Source organism: Mustela nivalis, assembly GCF_964662115.1.
Source record: "Mustela nivalis genome assembly, chromosome: 8".
NCBI classification, from domain to species: domain Eukaryota; kingdom Metazoa; phylum Chordata; class Mammalia; order Carnivora; family Mustelidae; genus Mustela; species Mustela nivalis.
In genome coordinates, this window is record NC_139027.1 from 58,899,511 (window position 1) to 58,919,187 (window position 19,677).

General features: G+C 34.5%; 1 protein-coding gene and 1 long non-coding RNA gene across 21 annotated transcripts in view; one reads left to right on the forward strand and one right to left on the reverse strand.

Annotated features, from left to right (window-relative positions):
* LOC309872503 overlaps positions 1–19,677 on the forward strand; it is an 857,896-nt gene that overhangs the window by 570,954 nt on the left and 267,265 nt on the right. The window lies entirely within an intron of this gene.
* EHBP1 (EH domain binding protein 1) overlaps positions 1–19,677 on the reverse strand; it is a 348,209-nt gene that overhangs the window by 38,377 nt on the left and 290,155 nt on the right. For 10 of the 20 annotated variants that reach the window (XM_082746615.1, XM_082746631.1, XM_082746632.1 and 7 more), the window contains 5 exons: positions 14,387–14,494; positions 10,798–10,922; positions 8,285–8,423; positions 7,945–8,051; positions 4,710–4,833 (listed from right to left, as the gene is read on the reverse strand). In XM_082746615.1, coding sequence (XP_082602741.1) covers positions 4,710–4,833; positions 7,945–8,051; positions 8,285–8,423; positions 10,798–10,922; positions 14,387–14,494 — 603 coding nt within the window. The remainder of the gene's footprint in view (positions 1–4,709; positions 4,834–7,944; positions 8,052–8,284; positions 8,424–10,797; positions 10,923–14,386; positions 14,495–19,677) is intronic. The other 10 variants (XM_082746623.1, XM_082746619.1, XM_082746620.1 and 7 more) reach the window with 1 other exon arrangement.

Consider the following 19,677-nt stretch of genomic DNA (forward strand, 5'->3'; position numbering starts at 1 on the left):
TGTTTCTTCTGAGTTACTAATTATAAGTCAGAAAATGGTGATAAGAGAGTTCAGAGAATTAGTAATAAGATCACAGGAAAATCAGATGTTCACTTCTAAGAAAAAGAAAGGGGAAGCAGGAACCATGTCATGTCTGGAATTTGGGCTCCAAAGCCATTAGACTGGGTTTGATTCCTGATTTTACCACTTGAGAACTGTATGAACTGGGTCTTTCTCTGGACCTCAGTTTCCTTACTGAAAAATGTGATTATTAATAGTCTTGCCTATTAATGGAACCTATCTCATAAGGCCATTGTGAGAAACAAGGAAGTAATGCACGGAAAGCGTTTTCCATAGTGTCAGACATAGTGAGGCATGCAATAAATATTGTAATCTTTAGGTAAAGATAATGGATAATTCTGGAGATTCAAAGGAGAAAATTCCCAGTAACAACTTAAAAACTTTATTTTTATTTTTCTGTGGGTCCAATTTCCTGATTTAAAGAAGCTTTAATGCTACATTTTGTTCCTCAAGGGATAAGGTAAAAAAATATTCTAAGGAATCTGTAGAAAAGTCATTCCTTTTATCTCTTTAATTCTTATTCTCCCTAAGTATATTTAAAATTTTTAGGTGGTCAGTTAGGTTTTTGTAGTGGATAGTCTAAAAAAAGTGCCATGCTTACATACAAAATGTTGACTTGGAATGCACATGTTTCTAACTAATAAGACTAACTGTTCCCAAAGAAATAAGTCATTCCAAACTTTAAGTGCCAGATATTTAAAAGTTCCTCCTCAGAAATTACAGAAACTTGCAGCAATTATAAAAAAATAGAGAGATGAGGGGAAAAAGTTCTCTAGTATGTGCATAAGGATTTTACAAAGTAGGATGGCAGAAAACACACACACACACACACACACACACACACACACACACACAGTGTTATTTAGTATTAGACTAGTTTAGGATTTTACTTGTTTCAGAAAGAACCCCACAGCTGTTCTGTCTCTGCCAATGACACCCTTCCCCTAAAATGGATGTTGGGATCTCAAGCCCTTTTTCTGCCACTGCCATTCTCATCCCTGGCATTTCATCATCTTGCTGCAGGATCCACTGAGGCTACTATATTCCTTTGTTACTTTCCTGTTAGAGCCTTCTCTTAACATGCCAGGAAAAATGCCCAGTGGTCTAGGGCACTATCCAGGTTCCACCTTCCTCCCCAACAAGATGCAAGAGTTTCAGTGCTAAAGGGGTTAATACTTAAAACTCAGAGATGCTTAAGCTCTGGGAATTGAGGACTGAGGCCTAGAACAACTATTAGCGTTATTCTAGTGATATTTTAAATTAATAAGTTTTTGTGGGTTTGTCTGGCCTGTGGATGCTAATAACAGTGCTTCTTTTGGAGGTGCCTGGCTGGCTCTATCAGTAAACTATATGACTCTCAATCTCAGGGTCATGAGTTCAGGCCCCACATTGGGCATGGAGCCTACTGAAAAACAACCAATCAACAAACAAAAAACAGTGCTTCTTCTGGAAAATGTATTCTCAATTCTGCAAAATGAACTTCTAAATAAGCTTTGCAACCCATTTAAAATTGAGTACATTTCATCAAAAAGTTAAGAGAGTTAACATATGACCCAGCAAGTCCAATCCTAGGTATATACCTCAAAGAACCGAAAAATAAGGATTCAAAGAAATGCTTGTACACAACATTCATAGTAGCCAGAAGGTGGAAACAACCCAAATGTCCACCAATGGATGAATGAATAAACAAAATGTGGTTATATACATAAATGGAATATTATTCAACCATAAAAAGGAATGAAGTAGTGGCACTTGCTAAAATATGGATGAGCCTTGAGAACTTTATATAAAGTGAGAGAAGCTAGACACAAAAGGATAAGTAGTTTGATTTCATGTACATGAGATATCTAGAATAAAGCAAATTCCTAGAGACAGAAAGGAGATTGGAGATTTCCAGGGGATTATAAGAGGAGAAAATGGGAAATTATTGCTTAATGAGTATAGACTTTCTATTTAGCGTGATGAAAACCTCTGGAAATGGTGGTGATTGTGTAACCTTGTGAATGTACTAAATGCTACTGAATTGTACACTTTAAAATGGTTAACTTTGTGATATGTGAGTTTCAAATCAATAAAGAAATTTGTATACAGTCACTATCTAGAAGTATATAAAAACTGAAAGCAGATAAAGTATGTTTTGCTCTGTAAAGAACATATGCTGGGAAAAAAAGGACTGACTCAAGAGCTAGAAAACCCCAAAACTTAAGTTCAACCCCTAACTCAGCCATTACTACTTATGCTTTTTTAAATGAGTCATTTCCTTATCTGAGCCTCAGTTTCACCACAGAAGGAATATGGATGCAATCTGCTCTGCTTAATTCTGAGGCTGAGATTCAGAAACTGCATAGAAAACTCTAATACATCAGGAAAGAAAGTACTAACTACTCTAAATGAAAAGTTGGAAGCACTGGAACCCCAAAAAGGAAAAGGATGAATATATGCTTTCTTTTTCTAACACCCTCTTATTTCAGATGCAAACGAGGCTTTAGGCAAATCTTGAGAAATAATTATTTGGTCTGGAGGAAGTTCAATACAGTCCAGGATAATTGCTGGAGCGTACCAAGTTGAAGAACTAAGTCAATTTTAGTCTGAATCAGCAGTAGCTGACCCAGTGCAGATCAGATTCTGTCTTACGCAGTAAAGAAAATCAAGCCCCAAAGGCAGTCTAGAATCAATCTGTAGTCCATGACTGTCTTTTTGAATATAAATCATCTGTAGGTGGAATGGGGCCACTTCAAATCTTCACCAGTATTACATGGGATGAAAAGGAGATCTTGAGTCTGTTTTGGTTAAAATCTTCAATAATTCATGCTCCAAGTATGAAAAAAGGGAGGAAACCAAACTTCCAGCTTTTTTCCTAGTGGCACAAGGTTCCTTGTATAGTAACATCTCATTTATCTAACACAATGAGGAAAGGGTATTGAAAAAATGTGTTTAAAAGAAATTAGCCTCCTCAAAATATTTAAAGGTAGTAATTTAAAATTGTATATAGAAGTTACACTACTTGGTATTTACATTTCTTTATATAGCTAACACAATGAACATTTTCAAAAACCCCTAGAAAACAAAGGGAAAATACAAATATGAAACAATATACTGGTTTACGGGATACTTACTGAATCTACACAAATGTGTAAGACTGAGGGTACATGTAAATTGTAAGGACAACAATAAACATGTTCTAGGTAATCTAGTATAGTGGGAAAGATCCTGTATGAGAGAGTTCTGGTGGCTTGAATTCTAGTCCAGTGATCTGTGTGACCTTGAGCTTTCCCTGTAACTCTGTCTCTTCTGCACAATAAGAAGACTAAGCAATAGTTCTCAAAAAATAAATTGGGGTGTTTTCTTTGGTTTTAGATTTTAAGCAGAACCTTTTCTTTAAATGAACTCTTCCAAGAAGCCTGCTATTTCAAATAAATAAACTCAGAGCTGCTCTGTTTGAAGTAAGGTAGGAAATCCAGATGCCTGTCTGCTTTCTGCTCTCTTATTGTCCTGGCAGCCCCAAGATGCCTCTGAAGAAGCTTTAGGGCTCCACAGAACAGTTTGAAACCCACTGGGCCAGATAAAGCCAAAGGTCTCTTCCTGTTCTAATATGTTCTGATTTCACTAATGTAGGCATTTTCAAATGTCCCATATAAATGCTTATTTTTGGAGGAGTTCTTTTATTGTAAATATATTTTTGGTAATATAGAAGAAAAAGTTAGGAAAGAATTCTAATCTACTATTACTAATTTACTAACCTACTTTACTATTTTACTAATCTAACTTTAATACAGCCAATAAAATTAGAGCAACTAATTAAAGGAATGAATTTTCCACTCCTACATTTTGAGATTTTTTTTCTTAATATAATTTACTTTTAATTTGGTATGAATAATTTGGGTATATTTCTCATTTTTACCCCTTTTATAGGAGCAGCATTTTTAATAAATACATAAATATATATATCACTTTAAAATATACACATACACATACACTGCTTTTTTCCAGTAGCTCACTGTGCACTCAGATCTGTACAATCACTATTGGCAATCAGCATTAAATGCCAATCTACCCTCTGGTTAGGAGCTAACTTGCTGTTCCAACCCATTTTTATAAACCTTCCTATATACCTTAATCCTTTCAAATGCAACTGTGACACAAACTATTACAGACTTTTAAAAACCTGTTCTCTTGGAGGAAAAAAAAAAAAAAAACTGTGGAGCATCAGTAACCAGATAGTATTCTCAAATTTCAGTGATCTAGTCCATGGAGCCGTCCCCTATGCATAGTGCTCTGTTTCATGCAGTACATGGCTTTAGCTGGCCAAATCTTTTTTTTTCCCAATGAATCAGTAGAACAGTGAAGATCTTACTTTTTTTTTTAAGCAGTGGCATATCAATGAGGCACAGATGTGTATTCCAACTCTGCATGGATGAGCACACTGTTCAATGGTGCTGGCTCACACGGTATCAGGGCGAGTTATCACTTCCCATGAAGGCACTCTTATCACCAGGGCCCAGAGAGGTGGCTGCAAATCACAGCCTTTTTATTTTCAAGGCAGTTCTGCTGAACATTCAGGCTTCAAAGATTCACACTTCCAAAACTCTATAAGAGTTTGTGAACGCTCAATTTGCCAAAACTGTTTACAGTGTAATTGGGCACCGTACCTGTGTCCATGAGATAGCGAAGGCGCTTCTCCACCAGCGCGGCACGGGTGTCAATTTGCTTTTGCTCATTCTCTAGTGCTGCCAATTCTCCTACAACATACTGACTGGTGTCTTTGAACCCTTTCTGTTAACGAGAACAAACAGGAAGGAAAAAAAAAAATCACTTGTAAGTTGCATTTTTCCTTTCTACAAACACTTAGTAAAGCACTTACCTAGAGAACCAAATACACTGTTAGTATCACCCTTAGTATGAAAAAGCAATTCCCCGTGATTCAAAAAATTTTCATATACATTATGTATAGCAAAACTTTTGTAAATAGAGAAAATCTCAGCTGTTTCATATTATAATTCAACAACCAGATTTGCCATATTTAAAAAGTTAGCACTGAGGAAAAAAATTCTCCCGGAGTAAAGTCAGAGTTATTTAAGCATGGACAAGAATAGAAGATAATTTTCCCCTTGGTGACTGTCAAAACAAATATCAGTGACACTTTCATTCAAATGTGCAATATAAAAAAATGGAGCTTTACTAAGGAAATGATTCTTAAAGTATCTACTGGAAAAACACACACACACACACAAAAACAACCCAGATTTGTTCTTACAAAAGCACAAAATTAAAGAGACACATTTCTTGATTTTATAGTAAATATACTATTTAAAATACTTTTTAAAAGCGATAAAAGAGAAGTTTCTAGTATCTCCAGTTTTTCCTCCAGCTGGCTCCTGTACTTGAAAATGTCATTCTGTTGACGTATCACTAATTATTGTAGCTGCGAATTCTAACTTGACAGGTGGTTTCAAACCTTGCTACATAAGATCTAATGCGACTAGTACACTGATTTGGTTAATCTTCCATCTAACCAAACTTAGATTTCAACTTGAAATTTTACTTTTTACAATCATCTGTGCTTAAAAAATTATCCTTGGAAGTTTTATTTGAAGTAGCAGTTCTATTACAATGTACCAGTACAGTCTTAATTTTTACTTTCATATTAAACATTTTAATCATTAGGGGGCACGATTATTATTTACGAAATAGTTATAAGTGGGTTAATTATAGCTCCCTTTGGAATACCTGTTTTAGAGCTAAGTTTCCTAAGTAGCTGAGGAATACTGAAGAAATGCTTGAGTGATTACTCTCACCATCACCATTACTAACATCAGCACTTACAACATTATGTACTCAGAGAAACAAATGTGAACAATCTCTTCTATCAAATCCTTTTCCTATCTAGAAGCACATTAGTCTCTAAGAAGCCATGAGGAATTATCTTTCGGTACTCCTTAAACAAGAAACAAAATCAAGAATTATGAGCATATTTTGGAAGTCTCATGATCAATAAACACATCTAACCACATGTGTAACTTATATACCTTTGGAACTAGTAAATTCATAAATGAACTCAGTTTATACCAGCTTATTATTAAATTGATTTATGGTACTTGACAAACTTAAAGCTAAAATGTATTTTACAAAATTATAAAACTGAGAGTTGCTCAGGATAGCATATCAAATAAGTTACTGTATTTTTAAAAGATTCATAAAAATGGATATTCTCCCATCTTGATATGAAGTATAACAAAAAAATTGTAACAGAATATGTTAATGGGGGGCGCCTGGGTGGCTCAGTGGGTTAAGCCGCTGCCTTCGGCTCAGGTCATGATCTCAGAGTCCTGGGATCGAGTCCCATATCGGGCTCTCTGCTCAGCGGGGAGCCTGCTTCCTCCTCTCTCTCTGCCTGCCTCTCTGCCTACTTGTGATCTCTCTCTGTCAAATAAATAAATAAAAAATCTTTAAAAAAATATGTTAATGGTAATTTAAAAATCTGGAATAACCTGCTGAATGCTTTTTGTACCTAGCAGAGCATTTTCAAAAAGGACTTTTTTCATTCCCGTCAAAGGGACAAAACAAACATAGCAGTCTGCCAAGACAACAGGAGTAAGAAAGATATAAGAAAGCAAAGTTGATAAGCAAAACATAAACTTCATTATTTTTAACTGACTGGCTCACCTAAAAATAGTAAAAAAGATTTTTTTTTTACTATTATATTTTACTATTTTAGTACATACAGAAAAACTATTTCTTTTTTTTTTTTTTTAAGATTTTTTATTTATTTATCAGAGAAGGGGGGGAGAGAGGGAGCACAGGCAGACAGAATGGCAGGCAGAGGCAGAGGGAGAAGCAGGCTCCCTGCTGAGCAAGGAGCTCGATGTGGGACTCGATCCCAGGACGCTGGGATCATGACCTGAGCCGAAGGCAGCTGCTTTAACCAACTGAGCCACCCAGGAGTCCCAGAAAAACTATTTCTTTAGTGTGAGTATAAAGTACACTGAAGTATTCTGAAACTTAGAAATTATATAAAATATTCCATCATGATAGATCAATAAGCTGTTCTATATACTAAAACCTTAGTACAACTTAAAAATGAGAAGTTTTTAGAACCCTAGTTTGTTGTTTGTAATTCTGAGTGCACTTACGAGGATTTAAAAATCCAACAAAGACTATTTTAACAGTAAAAACAATGAAAGTATTTACACAAACTATAGATAATAAAAAAGTAGCACCGCCACAGAGAGCTATGCTTCCTGACAAAAATTCAAGTTAAAACTTGTTCTTCCTGCTTCTGTCCCGCAGCTGTCCATCAAAAGCAGCTTTCTCCCTGCGGTCTATCAAATATTTCCCTCACAAATCAATTTTACACATGATCAGCCCATACCCCTACTGAGCTGAACCTCCCCGTTAATTAAGTGAAGAAATTACCATATATATTATATTAATGCAAACATCATTCAGCTAGTAATTCACGGCTGATCTGGATAATGGAAAGGTTGAACACCCATTAACCCAAGCCAACAAAATGGGTTGGCTGAGAAATTCTAGCAGGTCTCATGTGACTTTTCCCTCTAACTGCAGCTCTGCGGTATCTGCTATTGTAATAATTAAAATCCTCCTGGTAGATCAATACTGGAATCTCTTTATGGGAAGTGCCCTGATGGAAATGTCTCAAGGAAGCTGGGGCTGTGGAACTCTGAAAAATTCATTTTTTTTATCTGACAATTATCACCACACTGCAGACTAATTCAACAGTGCACCCCTCTCACTCTGCTTTGAATGCACTGGAGATTGACATCTTAAAAAACCTAACATCTCATTTTAACAAATAAAGGCACTATTTCCACATACAGTTTGGTATTATCAGCAATCATGAAACCACACAAAAAATTAATATACATTAAGCACTTCATCTTCTGATGGCTTCCTCTGAGTTTCAGTTATCGCTGCCTTCTCCTCATTTCCTTTCTTTGTATCTTCCTGTATTGATCTCTGCCTTTTCATCTCTTAAAAAAAAGGGGGGGGAAAGACATGTAAAATTATTATAAAGCTTGATATTTGTGTACTGAAATGTGGATTTACATTATCAGCTTATATTTATATATGTAAGTATATATATAAATATATAAAAGTATATATATATATATATATATATATATATATATATATATATATACATATACAAAGCTAGATTCTATTAAATCATAAGATGGGAAAATATTTTTAAAAGCATTCCTACCTGGTCTATTCTCAACATATTGACTGAAAGACTGAAGTTGAGTTTTTCTGACTGTAGAATCCTTGCTGAACACAACAGGATTTCTAAATCGTTCTGTTGCTTTTTGTAATCGCTCAGTCCGGAGATCTTCTGTGCCATTCTAAAAGTAAAACACAGTAAGACAGTCTAGATCATATAAACATGAAATTACATATTAGTAAAACAACTTCTACTGATTTGAGATAATGACAAATCAGAAACTTTTTGAAAGAAAAAGTATCTTAAAGACCTCTCTAAATAGTTCAACTACAAGTTCTGTTCCCTGGAACCCAAACTTTGGGAGACATAGTTCAGACAGAGGATCACTCTTGACAACTTTGATTCATTAGACACTGTAAACCCCTGTGTCTTCTTCTCCCAGTGATATCTATCATTTAAAAGCCATGTTGTTTCTGCCTGTTCCCCCACTATTCTGCCCCCTCAGTTTGTACGGTCCCACAGACTTGTATGACAAGAAGAACTAGTTTCTAATTTTATGCCCATTGAGATAAACCACTAATGCTGGATGAAGGCTAAAAGGTAGGATTATAATACTACCCCACTGAACTGCATTTCATCAGCTATAACTTTCCAAAGCCAGATTTGTAAGTAAGCCCTTTACAGCTAAGGAAACTACAATTATCTTTTCCAGAGCTTCCTATGTTAATACTGGTAACAAATTCAAATGGTTCTATCAACAAGAAATATCCCAGAAGACTGAACTACTGCGATGTGTGGAAGCTGCAGATACCGAGGTGCTGTGTACCAAACAAATATTTCATTTTATACCTAATCTTTTATTATTTTTATTAAGTGTTTTGAAAGTAAATAGGGAAAGGCTAAGATGCATGACTAATAGCTAAGCCTGCTGAATGCTGAAACTGGTTATCAAAAGCTACCAAGACTTTGCCCTTCCTCTGCATTGAGACAATCAGTAATGAGGGAGTCCTCCAATGGCCTATTCTCTAGCCTCAAGGAGGCCTGGGATACAGAATCCTCAAGGGAAGGTAACAGTTTATCCTTTTCCACAAACACAGAATGCCTCATTTATAAACGTGTAAACTGCATTTTATTAAAAAAATAAAACCCCAAATCAATGCTGAAAGCTTCAAGAGAACAGATGGACTCTATATGTTCTTTATAAGCACCATTTAAAAATTCTTAACTAAAAAGATTCACACAAGGACAAGCTGTTTAAAGCACACCTTTTGTTGAAGTAACTTTAAAAATCACTACATAAGAGCTTTTTTTAGAATGCCAAACCAATTTGATCTATTTAGACAATTAAACCTTAAGAATAAAATTACCTGTTTCATTTTTGAAGTTATAGAATATCTTTATTATTGGGATCATGCTTATAGTATGCTAGCTCTGTAGCTAGGACAGGAACAATTTCGGCTTTTATTTATTTAAGAAAAGTGTGTATTCTTACTGTTATCATTATAATAATTGCCCAATAGTTTAAAACTCCAGTCTTTATCAAAATAAACAAACACAGCTAAATTTTTTGAGGCTTGGCAACATGCTAAAATATCAGTGCGATTAGCCAGCAAATCCCATCTTAAGAAACGTTTTTATGACTAGGGACTTCTGCCACTTTACAAATGTATTCCTCTAAACCCACTAATTCAGTTAGCCCTTTCAATCCATTGTATTATTCTTAGGCCAGCGTCATTCTGCATTAAATCCACTGCAGAAAGCTAAATTGAACGCAAAAAAATCAGACCTGATCCAGGCTTCCTTTTGTTCAAAGTCAGAGACCAAAAGTCCTCTGGTGATGCCACACACTTTCATCACCAATTTATAGAAACCAACAGTATAAGGGAAAACCAAGGAAAGTCATTGTTTTGGGACTTCAAAGCATCTCTGTGTCAGAGGAAGGAAATCCTTTCAGTCAGCAGGGCAGTCCCCATCGTCCGCAGGTGGGTGAAAAGTTATACAGCACTAGAAGTGCCCTAAAGCTACAGAAATATTTATGATGCCATGTGAGGAAAAGGGAGATGGATGGCTTCGTGGGGGATAATATAAATAGCGTAAATCAAAATAATCTCATGTGGCATTTTGGCTAAACTCTTGCACAAGTTAAGATTTATATTGGCAAAAATTACTGGCAAGTATCTCTATATACAACCACATACCATCTTCATGTATTAACATTAATTCTAGTTCACCTAAACAGGTCAAATGTTGAGGATGACAGAAAAAAATGCTGGAGTTCTCTTAGCAATGTTCTTCCTAGTAAAATATTAACGTATATAGAAGTCAAGAATAGTTTCTACTTTCACCAACACATCAATTTAAAGTAGTAATTTCTCTGGAAAACAGTATATGAATACTGATTACTATATTGATACTAAATTGAGTAGCTAGTCGATAAAAAAATTTATATCTTAATCTTAACATGAAGAATTTGTAAGATTGATTTTAGGATTATAAAGTGCCAGTGCAAACTAGAATACACAGATACAGAGTCAAATATTTCAGCTGAGGTTTACCTTAATATCTTGCTCTGAGCTCTCAGTTAGGGCTTTCTGTGCAGCACTGGAGAGTGAATTTGACACCTGTGGCTGAGCTTCTAGGAGCTTCTTTAGCTTCAAGTCCATAAACTTAGTGTTTTGTTCTGTTAAACAGACAAGATGCATTAAGATGTGCAGACTATCAATTTAGGGGACATCATAAAAATATTACTACATTTTAAATACATTAATTAGGCTTGTGAGATAACATATCAGACCTGACAAATGCAGAACTTTCAAATATATATAAACTGTAATATGTACTATAAAACTATAGTATAACTGAGCCATCTTTAGTATATTAACATACTTTTTTTTTTTGAAGAACACTTTTTAAAAAATTTATTTATTTTTTAGAGAGAGAGAGAAAGCACATGTGTGTGTATGTTGGCGGGGGGAAGGGCAGAGAGAAGGCGAGAGAGAATCTCAAGCAGACTCCTCACTGAGCACAGTGCCTGATGTGGGGCTCAATCTCACGACTCTGTGATTATGACCTGAGCCGAAATCAAGAATCAGACGCTTAACCAACTGTGCCACCCAGGTGCCCCTATATTTTCTTTTATTGAGATACAACTGTTTTTAACCTTCTGTAAGGTTAATGTGTACAATGTGCTGATTTGATACATTTATATAATGCAATATAATTACCACCATAGCATTAGTTATCATCTCTATCACATCATATATAATTATCATTTCTTGTTTGTGGTGGGAACAATTAAGATCTAGTCTCTTAGCATATTCTTTGTATATATATATGCATACATATACACACATATATGTTTCCCCCCAAATCAGTCCCCTTAAAGAATATAGTCAATATAACTAAGACCATTCAGTTATACTATATAGTTAATAATGGCTATGCTTACCTGAAGACCCAAGCCTGTATTAGGTGTATACATGTATCTAAGTAACTGTATAGATTATACATAATAAAATAATCTATCTACAAAGTAGATATTTAAAAGAGGCAATACATTTTACTCTTAAGTTATATTATTTCAGTTTCAATACTTCTAGCATATTAAATTTATACACATAATACCATATTAAAATAAGTTCTTAACATGATCTCAGTCATGTATACATTGTTAGAATCCAATGTTTAAGTGTGTACATAGGTATCCAGTATTGAAACAGGGCATATGTTTAAAAAATACCTTAGTCTTAGAAGGCAGAAATACAGCAATCACATTTTAGAATGTATTAAATAAGGATAGAAATTTAAAATAAATAAAATATAGCTGTAACTTTTAAAACAAATAATTTCAAATTATTTTTAGCAACTGCTTTAATCTTTAATAATAAAATAATTCAGAAACAAATGGAAACAATTTCATTTAAACAAATTCACTCAAAGCAACTCTTTAATAAAACGGTTGTAAAAGACATGCCAACCATTTGGTGAGTGATATTTTTCATAAAGATTAATAAGTTTTCTAATTATAAGACTCTTAATAAATGCTATTATCATTACTTTCATGCAAATTGGTCAGTTTATATTGCCAGGCCTCTCTTTTAAACAATATCTGATGAACTATGGTCAAATCAAGATAAAGATTAAACAATTTATTATTAAAACATTATGACTTTTACATACATATTACAAAAAGAATTTTGGGGAAAATAGAGAAAGGCTAAAAATCATAATACATGCTACGTGCCTTCAGTTTCCAATTTGCAATCCTATTTCTTATTGCCATGAAATAAACTATACTCTGGATTACAAAGTCTGTCCTTGCATATGCCAAGACTTATTGGCATGCTTGAGACTTATAAACAATATATTAGTTAACTCCAAAAATAGGTAAGACTGAGATGTGTTTTCTTGTTTGGCATACATGAAGTAGGAGAGTTTTTAAAAAAGAATAAGAGTCAAGCTTGTTAGCATATATATATATATATATATATATATATATATATATATAATTTTTTTTAATGTGATTGGAAATATTGGGAGTGTCTCTTCCATTTTCAAAAAAATTTGTAAAATTTATTTATTTTCAAGTCATCTTTACACCCAATGTGGGGCTCAAACTCATGACACCCAGATATTAAGAGTCCCATGCTTTACTGAATGAGCCAGCCAGATGTCCTTAGCCCTAATATTAACCAACCTTTAAAGAACTCTGTCAGTTGTTACAACTAGAACCAGAAAACTCCCTTCACCTTACCTACAAAGTGGCTAATTTTTTCTGTCTTTGTAATCTACTGCAAAATCAGAAAATATGTGTCACTTATTGACAATGATTTTATACTTCCATAAATTGAATTTTAAGGCCTTAAATCTGTACCTATGGATGTCCTCAGCAGGAAAGGGGTGTTATTGGTTTCTGATAGAGACTTTGGTGGTGGTTGTGGTGAGGGGGTGAATAAGCAACCACAAAAAACTCGTTCAAAAAAAAAAAAAATCAAACTTACCAAGTTCTACTATATTTTAAATAGAAAGAAGTAAAAGGTAGCCCCAATTTTGGGTTAAACATTCAAAAATTTTCCTTAAATATCAGCATTCTCCTGGATTTGCACAATTATAAATATGCTGACTTCTATTTAGTAAAAGTATAATTTAACACTAGACCATGAGGGAGCTACTGAGAAAGGGCATGGATTTTCTTGGGTGCTCCTTACAATCAGGAAGACCCTGGTTGAGTGTTTCTTGGAGAAATGACAGCAAGATTTCAGAGGAAGGAGAAACAAAGCAGGTTAGCACTGAAGGGGCATGCCAGGGTTGAGAAGAAGAATACATATTCTTACTCCCTTCAGCTTTTTACAGAAAAAGACAAATTAGGGACTTCGCTTCCTCACCTTTAAGTCACCACTCTTCATTGCTATAAGAATTTAATTCAAAAAGCACTTAAGGAACCTCTCACGTATACAAAGCTTTGGATTGCTACCAGATGCTGACTTATAAAGACAATGCATCTGGAATACTTACCTATTAAAACATGAGTAAGAATCTTTATATTTTAAACAACAGTTCAGTGATTATTCATAAAATATTTACTGACATAAGATATGAGATTAATAGTAATCTATATAAGCAGTTTTCAAAGTGTCTTATTGTAATTAGATACGGAATAGTGTAAATTAATTTGTTGGTATTATTTAAATATTTAAAATAAGCACAAAATTTGCAAAATAATATTACTAAGACTATCAATTCTAAACCACATCAGAAAATTTGATCCATGGTTGACATTTACATTTGAAGTATTCCATATGTATGACATCTATACCTCACAAGAACACATCAAAATATTTAGGCTGAGATGGGAAACCAATTTTTGAATGCTTATAAATTATCTCATACAATAGAAAATATAAGAATAAACTTTAGTATGCAAAGTACAATTTATTATTCCAATTTTATTGTTAATTTTAACATTAAATCTAAAACAAAATAACACAAATTTGATGGAAAGTAGATTTAGCTAAATGATTTGTGAGGGCATAAGATGTAATAAGACTACAAAAAGAATTTGTTATCATTATTGATGAGATAATAATAAAAATATAATGATAAAGTTTGCCATGCAGCAGGATGCAAAATATAATTTGAAATTACCAGGAGTATCAAGGTCACTTTCTAAGTTAGTAAGTTCATCTCCACCTCCTACAACAAAGCCTTCAGGAATCTCCTCGTTAGTATCTATCTCAATATTATCATTTTCATCTGTAGGAACATGTAGCAATAAGGTTAGTATATTATTTCTATTTTGTATCATTTATCCAAAACACTAGAGTAGAAAACTTTAATGACAGTTACTCGAATATGGTCTGATAGAGATCAGCAAGAAATCAGTTTTAAGTCACTTTTCACTATTGGATTAACATTTATACTTTACATTTACACGTCAGAGTTGAATTGTCACATCAAAGCAGATACAAAAGTTTTGACAATTTGCCACACATGGTCTCTGAGTCACTGAGCTCATCAAGTCCCTATATCTTAACTTGTAATGTGTAAGTAATCTCCAGTAACAGCATACAAAAATAAAGTTGATTTGGTAATGAAGTCATTAAATGGTATTTCTAAATTATAATTTTTAGCATTTAATATAATTTATTTATATATTTATAATTTATATAAATCTATAAAGAAACAAATCATTCTTCATAAACTTGTAGCTATATTTAAATCATTTGCATGGGGCGCCTGGGTGGCTCAGTGGGTTAAGCCGCTGCCTTCGGCTCAGGTCATGATCTTAGCACCCTGGGATCGAGCCCTGCATCGGGCTTTCTGCTCCACATGGAGCCTGCTTCCCTTTCTCTCTCTCTCTGCTTGCCTCTCTGCCTACTTGTGATCTCTGTCTGTCAAATAAATAAATAAAATCTTTAAAAATAAATAAATAAATAAATCATTTGCATGAAGATTTGAATACTTTTCTACTATTAATGAATATTATCATAAAAGCATTATGGATAAATTAAGAGACAAGGTCAAGAATAGAATAGACAGTACCTTCTACAATGATTCAGAAACAATTTGAACAGTACATCTTGAAAGATGACACCTGGGAAACCTATTCAAACCTAAATACATGGAAAGAGGAAACTTATACTATTTTTAATACACTTAGTAAAATGTTTTAGGTTACAATTAATTAATGGAGGGTTTTTTTTTTAAAAAGATTTTATTTATTTATTTGAGAGAGGGAAAGCAGAAGAGCAGGGTGAGGGGCAGAGGGAGAAGCAGACTCCCTGCTGAGCCGGGAGCCCCATGAGGGGCTCATTCCTGGACTCTGGCATCATGACCTGAGCTGAAGGTAGACACTGAACCAACTGAGCCACCCAGGTGCCCCAATGGAGGTTTTTTTTAAACATTGAAATTTTCTATTTTATACTTTCTTCCTTTCTAAATTCAAGTGATAAAACTGGCTAAGTAGTTTTGAATTTTATGCATTTGAAAAAGCATACCACTAACTGGATATGCATGTTAGAGGTTTAGCTTTAAATTTTGTTATTGACAGTGTACATTTTAGAGAAATACCTGTCTAGCCCTGAAAGTCAAAGAATATCCTTACTACTCTACAGTAAACATTTTATCAGGCAACTTTTATTAAGTGAGGTATTACAACATTATTACAAATGAAAAATTCCAAAATTCCATAGTTTTGGCTTAATCCTTCAATATCTGTCCTTTTCCCTGCATGCCTTGTTGTGTTTGATTTGGGGCCTCCCCAAGTAAATACTTACTATGATCATCAGTACTACTAATAATAGTTTACATCTATTGAAGATGTTCTGTGTACTACGTAAGTCATTTTGAAGAATACAACAAAGAAAAACGGATTGAGAAATGACCCCGGGGAGGTGGGGGGACATTGCTAAGTTTCTTCAAATTGCTAAAGCATTATACTTGGCTCATTATTTAAGTACAATCAGTTGAGAGATACTTTCTTTTTTGAAGATTTCATTTATTTATTTGACACAGAGAGAGAGAGTGCGCGCGCACGATTGTGCGCACACGCACATAAGCAGGGTGAGTGGCAGCCAGAGGGAGAGGGAGAAGCAGACTCCCTGCTGAGCAAGGAGCCTGACTTGGGACTTGATCCCAGGACCCTGGATCATAACCTGAGCTGAAGGCAGACGCTCAACCGACTGAGCCACCCAGGTTCCTCTGAGAGAATTTTCTATGTTAGCATCTTCATTATCCTCAAAAATTCTTCTCTAAATAATTTTGCAATAAACATAAATGAATGAACAAGGATTTCCTGAGTGCTAAAGTAAGTGTTTAGAACACTTCCTTGTATTACTCTGCCAGAGAGAGTTTACAATCAGTTTTTAGAGTGCAATACTTTGTTGCTGCCAACCAGCCTCTACTGATTATTACTGACCATAATTAACCTAGAGTGAAACCATAAAATTCGACCTTCATTCTGCATACTGTATCCACAATTTGCAAAACACTGCAAGATGTTGAGGAGATACCAAATTGTAAAGACACTTAATTTTATTTTAAAGGTATACATTCAAGAGACTACAAAACTATATAGGACAGGTTAAGTGTTTGGGGCTAAAAGTAAGTTACAGAGCAAATGCAAAAGATGAAAGATTACTTTTTGCCAACAGTACCAGGAATTGTTCTTTGGAAGCATTAACCTTCAAAGTATACTTGAAAGGAAATAAAGGGAGGTAAGTCTTAAAAGGCAAAATCCCAGAAGGCCCTGAAGGGCAGAATGGGAAGTTTAAATTCTACTTAATGGGAATGGAGAGATACTGGTGCTCTAACATGATCAGCACTGTGTTCTTTAAGAGTAGCCTATTTAAGCCATTTTCTATCTAAATGTCTTATTGTAATGAGTTGTCAAATATGTATAAAATAATTAGTAGTAATATATGCATTGAAGTTTATGACTTTTATAAATTACAGTCACTTCAATATTATTCCTAAAGTATCACTTTTGCTTACATTCTGATATGCTTTCTTATGTGAAAAAAAGTGGTCAAGGGATTGCCCACAGGTGTGTACTATGCATGTGAAATCATCCTTCATGGGAGCAAGACTGCTGACCTAGATGTCAGACTGAAGAACTGAAAGTCTGGAGGCAGGAAATCAAGGTTGTAGACTGTGATAATCTTAGGCAAGCAGTACAGAGAGCCTAACCTAGTATATAAGAATTGGGAGTGGGTATGATGTGATTTGAAAACCTACTGGCTGGATGGTTGGTGGCTGGGGAGGGATAGTGAGGAGGAGAAACAGACATCAAAATTGACCCTCCTGTCTGAGTGACTAGAAGGATGGCATTGCAATAAAGAGAAAGAGCTCAGTCTGGAAATGTGGTCAGATATGGGTAGTTTCAGGTTCCAGGGATATGTAGAAAATTGTCCTTCCTTTCATTATTCACGTATATAATCCTTGTTTCCTGTGTGATGTTAAATGGGTGCCAGTCATTTTATTTCCAGCAAAATGAACTCTATTTACATTACCACTCACCAGCAATGCTAAGTGAGTTAACTCAGTGTTTATATATGTATGGCTAACCTTAGATAAAAGGATTGCTATTGGGGAGGGCAAGAGTAAAAATTGATCTCCTATACAGCTCAAGTCTTCTTGAGAATGGATTTCTACTTTCTTTCCATTCACTGGCTTCAGTTTTTAGGACATACCCTTGAATTCTTTTCAACATTAATGTTATAGATTTCTTAACACCTATGGAAACAGTCTAAAAGCATTCTAGCAGAACTAAAGTGCGCGCGCACGCGTGTGTGTGTGTGTGTGTGTGTGTGTGTGTGAGATAGCATGTATATGTCTACGACATCTATTTATCTACCTATCCTTATAGCTAACAACTGAAAACTTAGCAGATGAGCATGGCAGAAAGTAAACTAGAGACCCAACAGAAATTGTTTACAAATATGGCATATATAATATATGCAAAAAAAGGTAAAAGGAGATTGGATATGCACTGGAATGAGACAGTGCATTCCAGCTGACACTGAGCAGCACTATAAGCAAAATGGGAATCCCAGTGGTATGATTAATAGCAATAAGGCCAGTGTTACAACACTTATCATTTACAAATAAGTTGAATGAGAAAAAATAAAGGGAATCTGGTGACAGTAAAAAAAGCACTTTTACATAAAGACACTGAGGTGATCATAAAGATATATTCAGAAAATATATTTGGAAAAAATTTTCTCATTTGTATTATGATTTTTAAATTCTCACTGAAGGTACCTATACCATTAATGATTTTTAAAGTTACAAAAATCAAACATAAGACAGAAAACACAAGTATAGTTATTAATAGAAGCTGAAAATAAAAATTACTGAAGGCCTATAAGATTTTATTTTGGTTTAACAAATTTAGATAAGTCTATTTGTCATAACTAAAATAAAGACAACACAGGCATACAAACATTTTCATGGATGAAATTTTAAAAAAAATTTCCTTTATACACTTGAAATGTAAAAACAAAGAACACCAGTTTATCTAAGTCAAAGAGTGGCAACAATGTCCATTAAAAAGTTAAGAGACCTTAAGCTAACTCAGACCAAAGTGATAAACTATGGAATAAATAAATAAATAGAATAAATAAAATACATATCATATTTAATAAATCATATATTATATAGTAAATATATGATATAATATAATCTTAAAACAGAATAGATGCCTCCTTCCAAGTGGCCATGGACCATTAACAAAAGTTTAAAATTTATTTGGTCATAATAAAAGCTTATTAATTCTCAAATTTACAAAGTTTCCTTTCCTCACTGAGACAGGTTGCTGCTTGGGAACAGAAAAAAGCAAGCTTTTCAAGTAGGTTTGGGCAATGAGTCTGAGTAATGATCATGTTCAACACATTCCCCAGGCTGTGTTTCCTCGTTATTATTTCAGCTCTTGACTACCCTCTCCTTTGTCCCTCTGGACCACTGCTTCCAGAATCTTCCTATCCTCATTCTCCAACTAGGCTGGTCCCTACTCATTTCTCTCTTCTCTTTTCACACTATTCCTTATTCAGACTGGATGATTCCCACTAGAAATAGAAGAGTAGATACTAATTTGTTAATTTTTTCTCCCTGACTTATCAACCTCATAAGGTCATTTTCCCTTAGGAATTAGACTTTTTGAACTGAAGTGAAGTTCTAATTTGCTATGCAGGGGTCGGCAAACTATAGCTTGGGGGAAAAAATCTAGCACACCACAGCTTTGGGGTAAATAACCAGCAGTCATTCATTTACATAATGTTCAAGGCTACTTTCAGGCTAAAAGGCCAGTAATGAGTAATTTAGACAGAGACCACAGGGCCTTCGAAAGCTAAAATATCTACTTCAGTCCTTTTTTTCAGGAAGTTTGCTAAATCCTGGCCTAGCACAGTGACTCTCATGGCTCATTAGATAAATGCATA